Source organism: Diorhabda sublineata, chromosome 2 (genome assembly GCF_026230105.1).
Source record: "Diorhabda sublineata isolate icDioSubl1.1 chromosome 2, icDioSubl1.1, whole genome shotgun sequence".
Classification (NCBI taxonomy): Eukaryota; Metazoa; Arthropoda; class Insecta; order Coleoptera; family Chrysomelidae; genus Diorhabda; species Diorhabda sublineata.
In genome coordinates, this window is record NC_079475.1 from 37,319,839 (window position 1) to 37,341,032 (window position 21,194).

Genomic DNA, 21,194 nt, shown 5'->3' on the forward strand with positions numbered 1-21,194 from the left:
ATCACACATTTTGTTTCAAAGTAAAAAAGCTACTTGTTTGCTCTGTGCACGGAGAAAGGCATTTGATTGTACATGTTGTGATAAGATCCCCCACTGGATGTATACCTCAATACTCAAACTCGTACGCACGTACGTGGCTATCGTGTGGTGTACCTCTAAATACAAAGCAAAAAAAAGAGTACAACTGGACAGACTTCAGCGCCTTGTGTGTCTTAGTATCACAGACTCCATTTTACAGCCCCTACCAGTGGTCTTGAAGTCCTACTAAACTGCAGGCAGGTCCAATTGGCCATGAGAAAATCTCAACATAGGCCTCGGATGAATGTCTAATTATTTTGATGGGCAGTGATCAAATTGTGCCTACGATCGTTAATAATAAGAGTTTGGAGCCGCAGGAGCTGGTGACCTACGCCCGCTATACTGAATAATGGAAGCTTTTGCGGGGAATACTCCAAAATTTGCAAATTCTCTTCCCAAGGGGAATATGCTACTACTATACCCAATCTATGCTTTAGGAACACGGTTATCTCAATCTTGCTCGACAACAGAGCTACCATACAAGCCAGAGCATCTGAAACGGTGAACTCTAGCCTTGTGCTGGAGGTAAAAAAGTCAACAACTGGTAAGTGATAGTTGCCCAAGACCCATTCTTGGTGTAACCAAATGTTTTGCTACTACAGTCTGCTTGCAAGGTATGCTCTGTGGGGATGGATAGATTCTTGTAAAGAGACAAGTTAAGGCATAAATAGATGAGTTTTCTTCCTCTTTTATGCCATCTCCACACTATGGGCATCACGGACGACCTGGAGTAATGCTGGTACATGGAGGAGGAAGAAACTGCAGACCAAGCTATCTTTTAATGTTCAGCACTCACATAGGCGCGGTTCAAATACTTTGGCAAGCCTCACACTTTGCCTAGTGTCGTCAAAGGTGAGTTTGTTAATTTCAAGTGCGACACGACGTGCTGAAATATTGGAAAGAGTTAGCAACAATAAATATCAATCGAGTTCTGTTCATAAAAAACCTTTTTGAAAATACGAAAGACGTCTCAAAACGCGGCCGAGAGGGCAGTATCTTTAAGCCGCTTAATGGTAAATATTAACGAACCAAGGGGAAACGTAGGCTGCTGATGGCGACGACTTACTAAATTCCTCTGTGTGGGGCGGAGGTCTGATCAGACGCCCTAAGAATAAAGAAATACTGCAAAGCGATGACGATGGTACAAAGACCAGGTGCACTGAGAATCACCGGCTTCTACCGAACTGTCTCTGTAGAGTTTGTCCTAGTGGTGGCGGCTATAATCCCCGCATCTCAGATATAACACGACAGGATGCGGCAACTAACGAACGCACTAGAACAATACAAATGTGGCAACAACGGTGAACATAAAAAAAATCAGAAAAACGGACACGACGACTAATAGAAGACTTTAGATGGTGGATCGATAGATGTGAATTTCTATCGATCGAGCTTCTGACGGGACTTGGCTACTGTCGATGGTATTTCCACAAAATGAAGGAAGTACAAACACCTGAGTGCACGTATTGTGAACACGATGACGCCGAACACACGTTAGTGTTCGTGTAACAACTGGAGAGGTTTGAGAGAGGAAATAGAGAAGGCTGTCGGTAGCATAAACCTCTATAATATCGTCCAGGTGATGCTGCATAAGATAGAATAGTCGTAAGAAAGAATTTTTAGGCAAAATAATATAGACGGTTGCCTCGTATGACGACATCATACAGAAATTTAACAAACTAAACAACATACACGGACAGACCTACCAAGATGGCGGTTTAGTGGGTAAGCTACGGGAGTCCCTTATATTCGTCATAGTGGAATCCGTTACTTGTATTCCGCAAAAAATATGAATATTCAAACATAGTAGCTACTTTTGTCTTTGCCAATGGTTTATTGGATGTGATGGAATATAGAATGATTTGCTTTTCTGGCTAAATTATAAAAAGTTAGTGACGTAGCTTGATTTTGCTGTTTTGGTTAAATAATTTTTTTAATATAAACATTTAATATCAATAATAAGGTAATATTAGAATATTGCTTTTAGTCAAACTACGACAAGAGTTCAGAATCATTATTTTTAACTGAATAGAACATTTAAGCTGTTGTATCATTGAGGACTCAAAAAAAAATTAAAACAAAAATTAGCTCAACATCTAGCATAGATAAACAAAGAAGAAGTAGAGTAATGAAACTAGTGAAATCACAATCAAAAATCTATCAAAAATTTTCGATAAAGGGCTTTATAGAGATTTCAGATCAACATAGAATTACCCAGTCAGCTTATATTATTCAACAATAAAGACATTTATTAGTTAATGATGTTAAATTTCATTAGAAACTTCCCAATCAAATGTATGAAGTGAATTTTTGACATATTTTGAATATAATTCAAATTTAGAAAGAAGAAGAAAAGTACCTAATAAGTGTATTGATTTTATACACATCATATTTTATCAATCATTTTTCCAACTAACCAATAAATGTATTTATTCATTACCGAACTAAAATCCTACAAATACTATTTTCTTTTCACATCTTCGCGGAAGAAAACAAATAATAACAAAAATCTATTGCATTCCTTCTTTCGAAAACTTTGGCAACACTGGTAAAGATATTCTAAGATCTTTTTTGCCAATGAACTAAAATTAATTCGACTTGTTTGTCTTATCTTGAGTGTCTTATTGAATATATAGTCAAATTTTACTTTGTAAATTTTAAAATTTTATTTTTGGGAAACTTTGACGACTTTTTTTTGAAACAATTTTTTCGTGGCGTTTTGGAATTCTTACTTACACTTACTTCTCACATCAAATTGTTTGCTGACTGTTTTGATCTTAAAATTATTATTTGTGTTATAGTATTTTGAAATTTTTGTTTTTTCTACTCCACTATGTAGATATATCTATGAATTATTTATCGAAAAAAGCAAATTAACAAACAGGACAATATGTGGGAAGGGTTCACACTAAACAAATGGTATATAAGTAAATAACGTAAATGGAAGCCCCAAGTAAAACATGAGCTTCCCGAATACCAGAATGTTTCTTTTATTTTCTATAAAGAAATAGAAAATTGCAACAGCGGTTGTATTATTGGGCCTCCAAAAATATAAAATACTTTATGAACCGATTCATGAACTCATTGCATATCGTCGGCTTAATCAGCGTAACTTCATTCTCGAAAATTTTTCAGGGCACACATAAAACAGTTTTCTAATGAAATATACTGAATTTAAGCAAAAGTGATTGATTTTATGGATAGATAAAATGATATTGTGAAGTTATTTCACTTTCTTTGAATTGATTTCCGTATTTTCCAAGAATATGGAGGTACGCAATCTGTTTATAAAATTAGGACCTAATGAACGGAGATAAGCATTTTTTCTCATGAATTAAAGCGAGTTTATTTATTTCTCAAAAACTTTTTATTAGAGAAGAGAAGAGAATGGTATACATATTTGTTTTATTCTAAAACCAAATGCTCAGTAATGAGGTAAATTATCGTAGAAATCAGGATAGTCACCCTCCACACTTAAGTTGCTGAAGGTGTCCATATTTTTCTACTTTTATTTTTAGTCTATTTTTATGTAGGTGTATGACTTCTTTTGCATACATGATATCATTTACCATAGATGCACACGTGCCTCTACAGGATCGATTTAAAATAGTTAAGTCCATCGTATTTCTTGGCAAAGTATTTAACTTTGTACGGACTTTTCTGGCACGCTGTTTTGCAAACGTATACATAATCTGCTGGTATATTGACTTTTTTGTTTAGAATTTTCCTTTCAATGATAGAATAAATACTATCCATCACCATTTGTGTGTGGCCTTTTCGTAGGTACTTCTGCATTGTGGTATCCAAAGCGAAATTAAATAAGTCATTTGATAATGTCATATTACGGTTCTGGTAACGGCATCCGTTGATCCTCTGTATAGTATTGCTATAGATAGTTTCTCAAAAAATGGTCAAGGAGAGTTGTGAACTTGAATCATTCCAAAGATAGCAATAGCCTTGATTACGCTTAAGATCTTATAGGGCAAAGTTATGCACAATCAGTTTTGTCTTATAGTACAGAGAAAACACGTTAGATCTAGGACATAGGAGTATTGATTGTTGATCCATCCAACATCCCTTGCTGATTCTTTATGCTTGGTTTTCTCATTTCTTGTTTCAGTTTGATGTGATGATATCTTTCTTCTGATAATTTGTTAGTTTCAAAAGCTACACAGGTATCACAGATATCTTTCTTTGGTTTGTACAGAGATAGCCGTTTTTGATCGAATTCTTTATGAAATGCTGCAATCGAGACATGAACTTTGTGTGTCTTTCAGTAATCATATTTATAGAACTTGATCAAATGGTCTTTAGAGCCCTAAACGGGCTCTAGATAAGGTTTTGATGTAGAAGCTCTACAATAATATGATTCCATCTTCGGTAGAGACTCAAAGAGGTATTGGTATTGGGAATTTCATTTGAATTTGTTGAAGAATTTATATTTCTGTCTATGGTCTTTAACTCATCAATTTTTGTCCATTTCTTGATCACCCACTCTTGTGTTCCTGTGGTATTGAGAAACATCGTCTTACATACCCTTAGTTTCTCTTTGCCCAAATAAAATTTATTCGTGTATGATCTTCTTGAAACAAATAACTTCTTTTCTGCAAAGGTATATTGCCAAAATTCTTTGAAAATGTTTCCTCTCTCCATTTGATGTTTTTACTGTCGTCACTCAACTTAACAGTAGTATGCTTGTTAACCTATTCAGTAAAACTTCATTCAATGCTTGGTATCTTTCTTTCCTACGACTTTTCCAACACTTCTACACTTTATTGAAGTATTATTTCCGATTCTTAGACTCTGAACTTACCTCCTAAAATGATTTTCCAAAACTATAACATATTACTAAATGTGAGATTAAATATGAAAATTGATTGTCAATGTCAATGTCAATTATCTTCTTCTTCTTCGTCGTCTTCTTCTTATTGTCGCTCGAAAATGTTCAATTAATTGTCATCTTCCTTATTATCGGTCATATTAATCTCCAGAATTTCAGGATCGTATGTACTTTCTTCATCAGGATTACGTGGATATATTGGAGCGTTACGGCAAGCTTATCCGTTGCCACAAGCTAAAGAACATAGTAGCCCTAATTTTCTGCATCCACAACCATTTTTGCAATTGCAAAATATTATGTTAAGTAGTTCGACTGATGCTGGAAGTCCAGTACCCAGCCCCATTCTTGATGTTCTAAATTCTTCCCTAACCACGTTTGAATTTGATAGTAGACACCAGTTTATCCAAATTGGAAATTTCCTCCAATGCTCTAGAAACAGTTTTTTTTTAAACAGCGCAGAAGTATAGTGTGCATTTTAGTACGAAGATATTGGTCAAAAACTTTTGGAAGATTAAATTTGTGTTTCAATATTGCCTTTGCCAACTTTTTTAAAGAAAATTTCCGGTTGATGTGATTGAGTACGTCCAATTAAAATAACGATCAAGTCAGTATCTTTTCCTATGATGACGGCAGTCATGACTATACGCTGCGCACTCTACTGCGGTCCACACGAAAAATGGTTGATTGTATGTAAAAAAAGTTTAAGCAAAAGTTGTAGAAAATTTTATACTCTACAACTTATATTATAGATACTAATCTCATTTGAGCAATATGAACCGAGATATTTGCAAAAAACCGATTTTGATGACCTTTGATCTTAATACGCGGACACGATAGTAATGGTTACTTTTGAGACAATATTTAGAACCACAAAACCGAGGTTGATCCTTTTTTTTTACCTAATATGACTGGGCTATTACGTATTTCGCCGATTAAGCCGACGATATACTTTTAATCAAAACTTGAACGTATAACTATAAACTATGAATTTAAACCTCATATTTTATATAAAAACAACTTACAATTCAACTTTAAAAATCCTTAACAGTGTCTGAATATATCGAAAAAATGTTATTATTTACATTTTATACAAAATTGATAACTTACAAATCTACATGTTACAAAAAATATTATTGCGTTAGTTCCTATTGTTACAAGTTAATATAATTTTAAATATAACGTCATTTTTGACCAGCAAAAATGTAGTATTACATTCAAATGCTGAAAACTAAATATATATGCTACAAAATTCTGATATACGAGGTCTGGCTATTAAATAACCTGACTGGTTACGAAAAAGGGTTTAATTATAAAAATTATTCTTCATTCGAATGCTCCCCTTCAATATACTTCCTTCCCCTCACCACATACCTTTCCATACGTTTTTTCCATCGATCGAAGCAGTGCTGGAAGTCTTCTTTGGTGAATGCTTCTAGGAGCTCTGCTTTACCGCTTCCATAAACTCAAATCGGGTCAATTCAAAGCAGATCTTTTTCTAACCTTCCAAGGAAATCTTAGCAGACCCGTCGACGCAAGAGCTTTCGGTCAGGAGTCAGATTTTATGGCACCAACTCCGCACAGACTTTTGTTATGTGTAATTCCTCGTGTAAAATTTTACCGTATCGTATCTAAAGAATCCTTATTAGTTTTAGAAAGAAGATCAATGAAACTGTGATTCTACTGAAGCTTCCCAACAAATTGACATTGAATTCGACTAATAAATTTTCGAAAGTTTACTACCGTTGTAAACAGACTGATCAATATAAGAAAAGTTTAAAATATTTGTCCAAAGGACACCAAATATATAATTTTAATATATATAATGCTTCTACTTTAACTTTTAATTATTGCGGAAAGCTACACCGCTAATGCTCAATTTTAAAAGTGAGGTTTAAACCTCAAACAAACCTATACTTTAAGTCACAGATCCTGTTTTTTTTCACGTTTTATAAATGGTGTTTAACGACAGATTTTGTTTTAAACATCACCGACCCTAACTTTTTCAAATTGCACTTCATATTTGATGAACCCAACGATGATGATGAAGAAACCAAAAAGTTATTCGTCCTAGAGCAAATCCTCAAATTCTCTAAATTATTTTTTAAATTTCATTGTGTTTCTTTATAAGGTTAACCCGAAGTAATACTTCATTGTTAGAGAAATTGCAAATTGTTCTTTATTCAATTTTACCAATACCAATTTAAAACAAATATCGGAAAAACTTTAATTATATTTCCGCGCTTGTGAAAACTGACAGAAAAATGTCTGCTTAACTGTGAGTTGTAAAATAGAGCAATATTAGTTATTATTGGTTTAAACTAGAGTTTAAGCCATAATTTAAACCTTAATTTAATCTGAAGTTTTACCCTAGGTTGCAAAATTGTTAGGTTATGGAACATCTCATGTTGTATTGAGAGAATCGAATGATATTCAGAATCAATTATTAGGATATCGAATAGAATACTTTCCACGAAATTTTCAAATTCAAAGTTTGAAATATGTATCTTAGGTGTTATAATCACCTGATAATTAATAGTTTTTTATATACGGAGCAGCAAGGAAATCAAAAAGCAATGATACCATTAGGTATTTTCAACTAAAGAGAAACGAAGTTTTGCAATTTATAATTCGTCCAGGGTATTGAATCCAGTGTTATCTGCCACGTCTATTGGAGGCTGTAAGCATGTCCAATATCTCAAAAGTTGGCTCCTTTAGAGGTATCGAGTCCAATTTTCCAGTTTCCTTTAATTTAAACATTACCAATTGGAACTTTTCTTAATTAATATTTATCAGTGAAATCAGTTCAAAATAAATCTTATAAACATTTCCTGTAATTTGTAGTTTGTATTCGATTTTTTATCTCTTGTATTCATGAATGTTTCCTCACTGAGTAGATATGTGATGTAAATGTTAAGTATAATCAATTTAACATCTTCATATTCATAGCTTCGGATTTCACACTCTACCAAATATCTGATTTCATATCCACTTGTATCCATTTTGATGATATATAAAACCCAGTAATACCTGTAATTTTTCCACAGTGTGGTACTATTAATCAACTGTATAATTGCATTTATTTGACTTTCATTACACATCGCACCTCCGCTCAATTGGTGTCAATAAGTCAATAAGTCAATTAGTGCCAGAAAAATAATCTCAAATTTTGTCATGTACATAGTTACTATTGCGGTAATTATGTGGGTTTTTGAATTATAATCCGAAGAATGAGAAATTAAGTCAAGGATTAATTTCAAACGCTTATTACTCAATAATTTTTTTGACTTGACGCTATTTGACCGGTATTTCCTAGCATATATATTTAGTTCAAATTTATCCAGATTTTCTCAACGTTTTGTTAGGTCCCGTTGTCGAGGATTTGAAGTTGTTCCAGGTACTGTAGCTGCTTCTTCTACAGCTTGTAGTTGCTTGAAACGTTTATGTTTTCCTGCAATAAATCAAGTTATTCATATACAGTTGGTAGAAACATAGAAATTGCAAAATAAACCCTTTAAGCTAACTCACAATTTCGATAAAACGTTGTGATAAACTTGAATAAACTTGGATAAAATTAAATAAACTTGAATAAACTTGAATAAACTTGAATAAACTTGAATAAACTTGAATAAACTTGAATAAACTTGAATAAACTTGAATAAACTTGAATAAACTTGAATAAACTTGAATAAACTTGAATAAACTTGAATAAAACTTGTATAAACTTGAATAAACTTGAATAAACTTGAATAAAACTTGAATAAACTTGAATAAACTTGAATAAACTTGAATAAACTTGAATAAACTTGAATGAACTTGAATGAATACTAAGTCTACTATTCCGATTCCTTACTTATTAGAATCAAAATCGATCAGTATCTACATATAATTGGCAAGATTAGTGCTCAGAATACTTTGAAGCGAAACGGGAAATGGTTACTGTTATTTCCAAGTACCATATATTTATATGAAGTTGTACTATATAGATAATTTAAGATCTGTGCAATTCTTAATAAAGTTTAATCCACTGTAATGACAGTGAGATTAGGTTAGTGTTTCTAGTAAAAAGGATTCTTAAGAACACATTCTCAAAATTGTATATTCACCACACCAAGAAAATGTAAAACATGATGCCAACTGCCAAATATTTGCTATCCTTTCGACAGTTACAGGCTAGAATTTAATCCATTCATAAAATGACTTATAATCAATAGATGAATGTTTATATGATTATTAATACAAGGGTGATTCAAATATAACCTGACACATCTTCTCGGCTTGTCACGTAACCAAAAGTTTTTCTATAACGCTGACATTCTCATAGGGGCGTAGCGCAAGTGATAAGTTTGCCCCCACTTTTCGGCCTTTTCGGAAAGTGGAACGCAATAAATACACTTGAGTCATGAAGAGACACTTATCTCCGAATTGCTGCAGTAATAAATTTCCGCGGATTTTACATTATTTTTGACCAAAAAACTTTACCCAACAGATACTGGTACATCCTTCTCGCTCATGGCCATAAATGCACTAAAAAACGAAACTACGCGGCCCCGGCTGTTCTCTACGCTTCGTCACAGACCAGTCTAACATCCAGTGCAGCTACTTTTGCGACACTAAATTTTTCGCGCATTTATTCAAAAACTCCGATTAATATTTGAACCACCCTCGTATGATAGAAACCACAATATATTTTGATAAGTAAAATTGGTTACTCATAAGTGAATATGGTTTTACATCAAACCAACTGTACACATCTCAAAAAATTACTTAAGTAGTAAAAAATTTGAATTTTTCTTAATAATTAAGATTTGACGAATTCTCCTGTACGTGTGTATGTTACTGAACTCTTAAACGGCTGGACCGATTTGAATGAATTTATTAACAAGCATTTGGATGGCGTCCTGGATTAGATTCACAAATCAGCCCATCAGATGGCACTGTAATCAGTGTCTGGGCTATTTATCTATACTTATCTAAACTGCCGGATCGACTTAATGAATTTTTGTGTATGCATTCAATTGGGGGCTTTTACATTCTAAAATAAGCACGATAGGTAGCGTTGCATTTTGTGTGCATACGAGTGGATCGGTTTTTGGATAGATCGACACTGACGAAGCAGTCAACCATCCTGTTGAATTTTTGAATTCGTTGTATTTACCAGGAATGCAACACATAACTTGCTATTAAAAATTGGCTCACTATTATTTTGCTTCGGAGTTTAAATGCCAGTTATACAACGGTACAAGATTATTCATAAAAAAAATATGCGTAATGTTTTTGAATGGCAAATTCCATTCAGTCGTCAGCAATTTCCAATTCGCTTGGAACTTGCCATGACTATCAATAAGTCACAATGTCGATTTGTGGATTGGATATAGAAAATTCGGTCTTTTCACATGGCGTGTTCTCGCGTTGGAAAACCGTCAAGTTTATTCATTTATACTCTTCGAGAATTGACTAAAAATATTTTTCATCAACTCTCATTAAGATAAAATTAAACAAATATAATTGATTAGAACGAATTTTGTTTTTAGTTTTTATTACAAAATAAAGAATAATGAAATTATCATATTATTTGTCTTTCATTTCATACATATCATGCAGGACAACGTATGTCAGGTCCGCTAGTATATATATATAATGTGGAAAATATGTATTGGTCTCATTTTTTTGATCATTCACTAAATGTAGACATGCCACTTTCCCAAATGATTTTAGGCATTCTACTAAACATTATTTGTACTTCTAGAATCAACATGCATCGTAGTCCATTCTCCATTCCAACAATTTCTGTAACATCCTCTATCACTAAATTCATGCAATTGAATTTGATCAATATTAGGTGCATCAGTAGTTCAAATAAACATTGGTGATTGATGTCCATACCCATACCGTTTCAGGACAAACTCCTACCTCTTGAATTTTCTCAAAAGCGTAACTTTATTTATATATTGTCGAGTTATTTTTTCCTCGTTAGTTTTCGTTTCATTTGTATCTGCTTCTAAATCTTCTTTAGTTGAACTCTCTGGTTTTCCAATTTTCAAATTTGCCGCTTTTCCTATAGTTCAGAGATACTTTAAAAACAAGTCATTCACAGATAGTCTTCTAAAAAAGTGGATTATTCGAGTCAACTTCTTCTTTTATAGGACATGTTAGTTATTTTGACTAATTTTTAAGTCAATTAGTAATTTTTTAAACGAGGGTTGTTTGTATTTTAACCTCCGATGGGCTGTCAAGAAGAAACGGGTGATTATACAAAAAGATTCTATCATCATTCTATTTCTCTACATAATCACCTTGACAATTATGTCATTTGTCATATCTGTGAAGAAGCTTTCCAATATCCTTTTCATAAAATTAGCCGCCTTGATTGGAAGTCAGTTGTGACGGTTTCTTTGAGCTCCACTGATTAAATTCGGGAAAAAACTATGGAAACCGCTCCGTGCTAAGTCGGGACTGTATGATGGTTGTTCGAAAATATCCCGTGTAAATTACTAGAGGAGTCGTTGGGTTATACGAACGCTTCGAGGATGAGCATTGTCAGATCAGAACAATTCCAAAAGTCAGTATGTCTCTTCGTTTGTTTTGAATAGGAAGGTTCGTTTGTATTTTGTGGATCTCGTTTGAGAATTTGTGTGCATCCCTTGTAGTAATTGTTCGTTCATTTAAAAAAAATCTTCTTCATCAATATTGTAGTGGTCGAAAAACTCTAAAGCTGCACTCATTTGGGAGTTTTGTGGTTGTCAGTTAACACCGTGCTGGGACCCAACGAACGCAAACTTTTCTGCTTCAATAATACACTTACGCTGAACCTTCGAGCTTCCCTTGGTCAACTCGCTGAACACTGGACTCATTCTTCGACGAATTCCCTGTTCCCTTTTGTCTCTAATAACAGCTCGCAATTTCCACTCGTCGGTAGAATCAATAACCGCAGCTTATGTGATAGAAACTCAACGGGAATTACCTGTTGGAATAGCCAGTGATTTGAGCGCAATTGCCTGCTACTTCCACCAAACACCTGCTGTATTCCTGGCCATCATTCTCCGCGATCAGATGTTTAATAAAAACAACCCTCGTAGATAAGAATATATAGTTTGTTTTATCAGGGTAATTATATACAGCATGATCATGAGTTATAAAAAATAGATGTATGCAATGTACTGGATTTTTCGCTTTAAATTTCTTTCTAACTTTAAAATAGAGATAAATGAAATTGATTCCCAAAAAATATATTTACATACAAATACATTTTTTTCAGAGTGATTTCACAATTGAAATATATACAGGGTGATATACAACTCTTTCGTTTTGAAAATATGTATTAATGGTTAATAGACACCAAAAAATAAGAAAAAAATATATGTGATGGTTTAAAAAAAGACATTCGTTGTGCTAAAATCAGAAATACATTCATATTTTTGCAATATTTTCACTATTTTCTCAGCTTTATTCGTGATAATGAATATTACTTTTATGACGTCACTTCCCATTTCACCTAATTTTATTTCCGCTTATTCAGTGACAATAACTTTAGTTATTGCCTCTGCATGCACTGTTAGCAGCTGTATTTCAAATTTATATCAGTAGATGTTTATATTTGTGATTTATTCGAAAAACAAAATGAAAATTAACGATTTAGAATATTTTGTGTCATTTTTTTTCATCCCTATTTCATAAAATTTTGATAGAGTGGAAAAAACGATTTTGAACATCTGACAAAATGGAAAATTATTAGAATTTGTAGGTGGTGCTTAACTATCGATTAGAAAAAGCATCTTGATTTTGTTTTTTCAACTTTTGAATCGTTTTATTACATTTTTTTCGGCTTTTATTAAAAATATTCAGACAAATTTATACGTTTTTATCGTATGTATATACCTAGACGAGAAATTTCAACATTTCCACGTCATTTTACAAAATATAAAGTGTCAAAATCCGTTTTTTAAGTGAAAAATATTAGGTCCCTTTCCTTGGCGAGCGTCAAATATAGAGTGTTTCATATCTAAAAATGGAGTTGTTATTGACCTGTATATATTCGTAAAATCATTTTGAAAAAATAAATGTACAGTTTCTAATTATGCTTTATGTAAGTCCTAAAAAAATATGGAGCTGAAGGAATTCAGTCCTTTTCTAACCGGTTTTTAAAAGTAGTTAAAACAGTTGCTTACTTGCTATTTTAATCATTATTATACCCCACCAAATGGACCATCCCCATCCCACTAAACAAAATAGAACTGTGAAACACTGGCTGACGCCTATGATCAGATTGATGATGAAAGCTCCTATTCTTGGCCTGGGTCCGTCTTTTTGGGAAAACCTCGGTATTCCAATACATAGATTAAGTATTCCGCTGATAATAGTTCCTGAAACAAAGATTTTCATTTTATCCATCATTACTAAATGTAAAGCAACAAATCAACAAAGAAACATATTCATTTCAGCAATAAGATAAAGTTTTCTACTCTATTGTTGATTTTAATACAAATGAAATAAATGAATATTTTAAATGTTAATTTTACCTGATCCTGGACCAATACAATTGAGAATTAAACAGAACCAAGCAAGGCAGATTGGAAGAATTGGGATAGCCCCTTTCATATGTGAAGAGTGCTCAACCAAACTCAAATCTATCTTTGGACGAACATCCTGAAAAAAAATATGTTAGCAGAATGATTATAATTAATAAAAACCTGATATATAATTACCTCCGGAGGAGGAGCGGTAGTCGGTGTTAAACTTTTTTTCTTACTAATTATGGAAGCTTTTCTTTCGGGCACTTCGAGTGGTTTATTTTTTCTGCACAAATTCATACAACATATTGTTGCCATGAAGTTCTTGCAGCATTGTTTCGAACATTTATTCCTGTAAGAAGATTAGTATACCAATGAACGAAAGGAATAGAAGGGAAAAGAGTATCATGTTAGAAATTACTAATAAAGAAGAAAAAATAATATTACAAGTAACACCTGCTGATAAATAAAGAATAAAGAAGGAATCTAAGAATTTCACATTACAAATACAAAAAAAAACAAATTGCTGGCAGTATTAATAGTGAATACAGAAAAAATGGAAATATTGAGATTGATGGAGATAATTGGAAGGAAAGTTAAAGTTAAAAATTTGGATGCAAAAGAACTAAATGAAATATTTCCTACGAGGATGGTTCCAGAGGTACCTAGCCTAACCTAGAGATGTCCGGTTGTTGCTTGAAAAATAGGTACCACTGAAGACGCTACGTTGTTTAGTATTTGTTTGGCTTGGCAACCATCAATAGTGAACGTTTTCAGTGAGTTTGTAAACATGGAAAAAATTGGCCTTAGCCCAACCAATATAACAATTGAACTAGAATCTACTCTGGGTGAGACTGCTCCTTCGTTATCAACAGTAAAAAATTTGGTAAAAGAGCTTAAACGAGGTCGTACGATCTGCAATTACCAGCATCGCAGTGGTCGACCAAATGAAGTGACGACTCCAGAAATGTTGAAGAAAATCCAAAAAGCGGTACTGAATGATCGTCAACTGAAAGTGCGTGAGTTAGTAGACATGGTAGGCATTCCAAAAAGTGCAGTACATCGTATATTAACTGAAAATTTGTATATGAAAAAACTATGTGCAAGATGGGTGCCACGTTTGCTCTCAATGGAACAAAAACAACTTTGTGAAGATGTTTCCATCGAGTGTTTGACAATATTTCACACAAGGAAAGCCGAATTTTTGAGCCGTTTTATAACCGTGGATGAGAACAGTGGACTAAAAAGAGAAAACTGGTTCCAAAGAATACAAAGACGGTTCCATGTACAGGCAAAGTCAAGGCGTCGGTTTTTTTGGTTGCGCCTGGGATAATTCTCATTGACTATCTTGAAAGAGGAAAAACTTTCAACGACAAGTATTATTCGAACTTATTGCAACATTTGAGCGAAAAAATCAAGCAAAAACGGTCGAATATGACTAAGAAGAAAGTGTGGTTTCATCAAGACAATGTACCAGTATATTTTTTCAAAATTTTTTTTATTTTCTTTGTTAAGTCAGGTATTTCTGGAACCATCCTCGTACATTACATTAATACAATGTCATTACATCTTAACCTATGCAGATGTATAGTTCTTACAGAAAGAAATAATAATCTAATATGGCAATAGTCATAAATAGGAAAAACAAAAAAGCCAGAAACCTTGTATTGAAATGAACTCAAAAATAAAAAAAAAACAACTCTTCAAGTTTCTAATACTAGATTGCAAAAGTCATTATTGAAGATACTTTCAAGGACTAAATCATTTTAGGAATAAAAAAATGCATGACAATAAACAAAACAATAGGTAGGTACAATATCCTTTATCCCAAGAAAAAATATAAATTACTTTTGATAATTCATAATTTTATTGAAACAATTGGAGTGGTTTAGCTGGGAGAATGATAAAATGAGGATTTAATACAATTTCAAAATCATGAGCTACCTTGCTGGATGGGATAGACTATCAGCTCTCTCCACCCAACTTTCTTTCCTCTTTCCAACTGGAAAGCACGATGAAGCGTCTCCAACTTTTTGCTTCTTAAAACAGTTCAATCTTTCAATAAGTTTAGGTTTCTTCTCAGTTTCATCTTCAACAACAATGGAAGCGGGTGCTTGTTTCCTCTTAAAGCAATTGAAGCAACTAGCATCAGTCTTTGATTTAGAATTTATTTTACAGCAACCGCACATCTTAGAACTGCAGTTTGTGAAGAATCTGGAACACGCATTTTTCGGTGGAGGTTCCTTTTCAGGTTCATTTGGCGGTGTAGCTTGACCCGGAGGCAAACTGCAGAGAAAAATAGTCGCTACTTTACTATTTTAATGTGATTTTTTAATAGCTAGGGTGTTAGTTTTATCTATATCTAAAGAAATCGCTCAAAATACGACTAAATATATTGTGGCAACTATTGTTAAATAGTGCACCCTTTCTAGAACGTTGAAAAATTAGATTCTTGGTGTATAAAATACGCTAAACACCACCTAGGATGAAGAATCAAGACAAAAAATAAAATGAATATTCACAAATCATAAAAAAATACCGTAGAAGTTTCTTTGTAAAAATTCTTTCATACCTCTAGGCTAAAGATGGGCATTTTAAGATTATTATTTGCTATTTCTTTTACGTAAAATTAAATGGTATACAATAATTATGTTTTAAAATCCATAATTCGTTGATACATACAATAAAAAGTCGCTAGATCTTTCACGGCGCGCTAAAAAATCGCATCAAAGATAGAGATCCTCTATCACCTCATTGCGGATTCTACCCCATAACGCGTCTTTTATCAAAATTTTGTATTGTATTTTTGGATAAAATTTCAAATTCAAAACAATACCTTGAAAATATAGTAAATAGTATAAAAAATCCCAAACCATAGCAACCAATTACGATGTCCAAATAAATTAATATTTTGATAAAGTTCAAACAAGTGGACACCCCAATTTTTACCTGTTTTTGAAACAGATTTATAAAGAAAAACCACATCGGAGTGCACGGCAATGAACAAGCTGATCACCTGGAGAAACCAGGGAGAATTAGTTTCAGAGGACCACGACCTCAGGTTTCCTAAAAAACTATCAACTTATGATCATGAAAACGTGGGAGAACGAGAAGAAATCAAAAACATGGAATAAGACCCCAGGTCTGAAGCAATCGGAGAGATTTATTGCTTGGTCCCAAAAAGCCCTTTCATTAAGCAATGATAAGTTAAGGATATTTACTGATAGTTACTGAAATAAGCAGTTTTGTCACTTTCGACTAAAACAAAATTGATCTTCTTCTAGGAAATGAAAAAAGGTTAATAGTATGCAGGATAGGAAGTGAAACCAGTTTTGTCCCCGACGCCTTATGGGTGTTTGAGTCAAAAAAACGGGCGATCACCATTGTAAGAAAGCTGAAAAAATTACTTTAACTGTAAAAACAAGAGAGATTTTGTTTGAAAAGTATATTGGAACTTTTGAAGATGTTGAATGAATGTGAAACCAAATATGATAAATATATCATTGACGAAATTGCTAAAATAAATAATAGAACCCTTATCATTGCAGGCTCAACCCGCAAACTTAATGATAATTCTTCTAGTACCATCTCTTCAGCTATCGAGTAGTTTATTTCGTTGAAATAAAATGTCCCCATTTCTTTGTAATCCATTTTATCTTACTTTTCATGTACGAGTGTAAAGTTTGACGTCAAAAACGTAAACCAAAGTTACGCAATAAATTAAAAGAAAAAAGATGTCCATCGAAATTGTGAAAACGAAAAATTGGAGTATTGGGCCATCATCAAGTACCTTTATTTAAGAGATAAACAGATTTACTAAGATATGCTTAATATCCTTGGTGATCGATGTCCTTCGTATGCGACTGTGAAAAATTGGACTGCAAGCTTCAAAAGAGGTAAATTTTCCATGGAAGATGATGACCGATCGGGAAAGCCAGTTTCTGTGTCAGTCCCCGAAAATATCGATGCAGTTCATGACATGATTTTATCAGACCGTCGAATTGGGTTAAAACGGATATCTGAAGCACTGAATATTTCATACGAATGCGTTCAACATATATTTCACGTCAATTTGGACATGGAAAAAATGTTGATGAAAAGCGTGCAAGGGTAGAAGCATTGCTCTCGCTCTGTGCTCGATTGGCAAACGATGTAGACTTCTTAAACCGAATTGTTATTATGGATGCGACACTCTGGTTCTACAAGAAGTTTCGTGTCCCAAAATCTGCTGGGAAAGTTCTTGCTTCAGTTTTTTGGGATTGTCATGGAGTAATCATGATTTATTTTTTGGATAAGGGTAGAACAATAACTGAAGATTACTATTTGACATTACTGACCACTCTACGGAAAAAAATAAAAGCGAAAAGACGCGGAAAGCTATCCAAAGGTGATGTGTTTTTGCAGGACAACGCCCCTGCACACAAATCTTATGTTACCACGCAAAAAATCCGTGATTTAGGGTTTGAATTACTAGAACGCCCCCCTTATTCAGTAGATTTGGCTCCGTCTGACTATCATCTCGTTCCTCAACTGAAAAAAAGTTTAAAAGTTCGTAAGTAAAAGTTCTGGGAGTCTGAGTTGCATAACAAGAAGAAACATTTTTTCTTTGAAAGGTGTGAAGACGTTGCAGTATCGCTGTAATAAATGTATCCAATTAAGAGGAGAATATGTTGAGTAATAAAATATTTTGACATTGAAATTTTGTTTAGTTCAAAGTATTTTTCACTATATCCTCGTAAAACGCATATTAAAAATGATTTTCAACTTTGACTGCGGAACTTCGAGAAATTTCTTCGACTGAAGTAAATGGAGATTCGTAAAACTAAATTTTTTTCTATCCCCGGTAAGTAATAACAACGAACTCGAGCTTAATTTGTAAACAATATCCTCGAGGATGATCTAGTTATCATTAGTTGTGAATACAACTTGATTAAGAATTTTATCAATTTTAATAATGCACCTGGAAAAACACGGAAAGTTTACTAATCAGAAGCCAATTCTACGGTGGCGTTTCCAAAAATCTTTGTTTGGAAAACAAAGTAGAGATCTTGTTTATCTACCATGATTTTCAAGAAGTTATTAAAGTTTGTTTTCACGTACTACTGCAAAATAAGAAGGTAATCGTTTGTTTTAAGTAAACGAAAAATTGTATTAAAAAAAGCATTTTAGTAGGAAATTCAATAATCTCAATTATATTAGTTTCTTTCTAAGCATTTCGTTATACAAAGTATTCAAATACTGATAATCAAGAAAGTGTGTGCGAATTTTTAGTGTATCACCTCAAAAATCTTATTTCACTGTACTACAAGAAAATTTAAGAGATTCTGAGTAATTTTCATAATCACGTTAAGTATTATTTTAATTTTTTTTCATAATGCACTATTCTCCGTTTTCTGTGGAAAAAAAAAATTATAATTTGTAATGTTATATAAATTCTATGGTTATTATGAAGTTTCGTGTTGGTAAATATAATTTTTTGCACGCTTTGTTCTTGGAAATATTAGATTTACTTCATCTTGACCAGCACGCTCTACATATTAATAATATATGGATCATGAAATGGTTTTTACTTCGTACCCGCTATTCTCGATATTTCCGTAGCCGTTGTACTCTTCATGCAAAGGCATTACATATATGAAAGTCATTTTCACATTATTTCTTATCTTTCACACTCGCGACATTAGAGAATTGTTAAATGTTTACCCACATAATTTTTTTGTTTCTCTAACCTGTCAGCTACTTTCGAGTTATTTTCGTTTATGCTTAGACATTAGACAGAAGTTTCTAATTAAAGTGACTTATTGTATTCCCGACTTAAATTGATAAAACTGCATATACAGGACCCGAAAAAAGTTTATTTCAAAGAAACCATCACAAATTTTGAAGAGCTCTTAAACAATAGATAAAAGATTTTATTTTCATTTGTAGTAACGGTAATGGAAAAGCAATTTTTTACAGACAAATACATGAACCGCATATCGATTCTTAAATGTCCACCACGCTGTCAAAAATCAACAATTATAGAGCAGAAGGTAGAGAAACGCGAATAATACCAACTGAGTCACCACATGTCAAGTTAAGCAAAAAAGTTTTGCTGAAACCATTCTTTGTTTATTGAAGACCCAATACTTTTTTATAATAAATTGAAAATTTGATAAAAAAGTTTAAAGCAGCCAGAGGAGGACACTGTTAACGAACGAACAGCATTGATTTAATCGTTTCAATAATGGAGATTTGATGCTTGAAGATAGTTCGCTCTTAAGTTGTCGTGAGATATTGCGATTACAAGTAAAGCAATAGAAAGTCAAGTTAGTACCAGCAGTCGTCGTTTATCGATCTCCTATACCATAATACATCATTCAAACCCATTAAGTAAGATCTATAAAAGTTGTCGAATACGGCCACACAAAACAACTCCTTGTCCTGCTGAAATATGAAATATGAAATATTAGACGTATTGCTACTTGACAAAGAGAGGTCCATTCGAACGGAAAATCTTGTTGTTTAGGACTTCAAAATCATTCCAGGTGGTTGAGCAATCAATGCCGGTGTATGGGGTTTATCGGTTTAGCTCAAGCTAGCCCTCTTACAAGATAATGTTAAGCTATGTACTGTGAAAGTTGTTCTGAATTAGATCAAAGAACTTGGTAGCATTAAACTGCTAGCATTTAGTTTTTGAATCCAAAGGAGATGTTGGAAATGCAGTGCAACAAATCTTAAGGAATTGCTTTACCAAGATTTCAAAAAGCTTGCTAAATATTGGATTTAAAAAAACGTAGAATACGATAGGCTATACTCGAATGTTGAGGTTTCCTTTTTGTATGATTATTTAATAAATAAACTGGATATTGGAAAGCGACATTCTTAATAATCATCAACTTTTCTCCCCAATCGAAAATATTGCGACCAACGATCATATTCCTGAATTCTCTAGCAAATTTTGTACGTGCTTGTGATGCAGCTTGCAAGTACTGCTTAGTCCTCTCGAAATTCGAGTCTAATGAATCAATCACGAAATCAAAAATCCCCAAAGTATTCTGTCTGCAAACTTTAACTTTCGACATCTCGGTTGCTAATGATCGTATTGAAAAAATTTCAAATTGTATGGTTTTTGAAGATCTATCTTTTTATAATTTACAGCTAAAATTAATTTTTCAAAAGAAAAAAATGTTCTTTACTTTAAACTTAAAATATATGAATAAAATATTTATTTTGATGCCTACAACATTTTGTGCGAGCCAAAATGAAAGACTCTATTTTCTAAATGCTGAATGCTGTTCTTGGAAGCTCCAGCTTAATTTAGGAAAATGATCGTGGCTGAATATGTTTACCCTTTTGGGAAACAGTTGATTTTCTGAACTAACTTCCCCAGACTAAAAGTAATCAAGAAACAACATTCCCAATTACTTTTTTTTAGGTTATTAAAATTTAAAAGTAAACTCAAACGTTGCTGACATCTACCGACATCTACAATCTATAGTAAATTTACAGTTAACTAGACAAACAGCATTTAATCAAAATTAAACATCTAAATGACATCAACAAACCATTTATATTTGTCGATAACGCTCACAGATATCAGGGTCATATTTTTAAGTTTAAAAAAGTATGGGAGGTCAACACTTAACACTCACTATTAATTAAATATTTTTGTTTGTTAATGTAAAGTATATTGTGGTTTAAAGATTTGTAATTTTTTGGTAAGCAAAAATCGCGTCAATGGTCACTCACACTCACGACTTCAATGCGGTCGAAAAGTCTTTCGTTAC

At 33.1% G+C, this 21,194-nt stretch overlaps 1 protein-coding gene across 1 annotated transcript in view; it reads right to left on the reverse strand.

Annotated features, from left to right (window-relative positions):
* Positions 1-8,265: 8,265 nt before the first annotated feature.
* LOC130440664 (rhoGEF domain-containing protein gxcI-like) overlaps positions 8,266-21,194 on the reverse strand; it is a 53,223-nt gene continuing 40,294 nt past the window's right edge. The window contains exons 5-9 of the mRNA XM_056773927.1: positions 15,370-15,711; positions 13,621-13,777; positions 13,435-13,561; positions 13,084-13,278; positions 8,266-8,366 (exon numbers count right to left, since the gene is read on the reverse strand). Coding sequence (XP_056629905.1) covers positions 8,266-8,366; positions 13,084-13,278; positions 13,435-13,561; positions 13,621-13,777; positions 15,370-15,711 — 922 coding nt within the window. The remainder of the gene's footprint in view (positions 8,367-13,083; positions 13,279-13,434; positions 13,562-13,620; positions 13,778-15,369; positions 15,712-21,194) is intronic.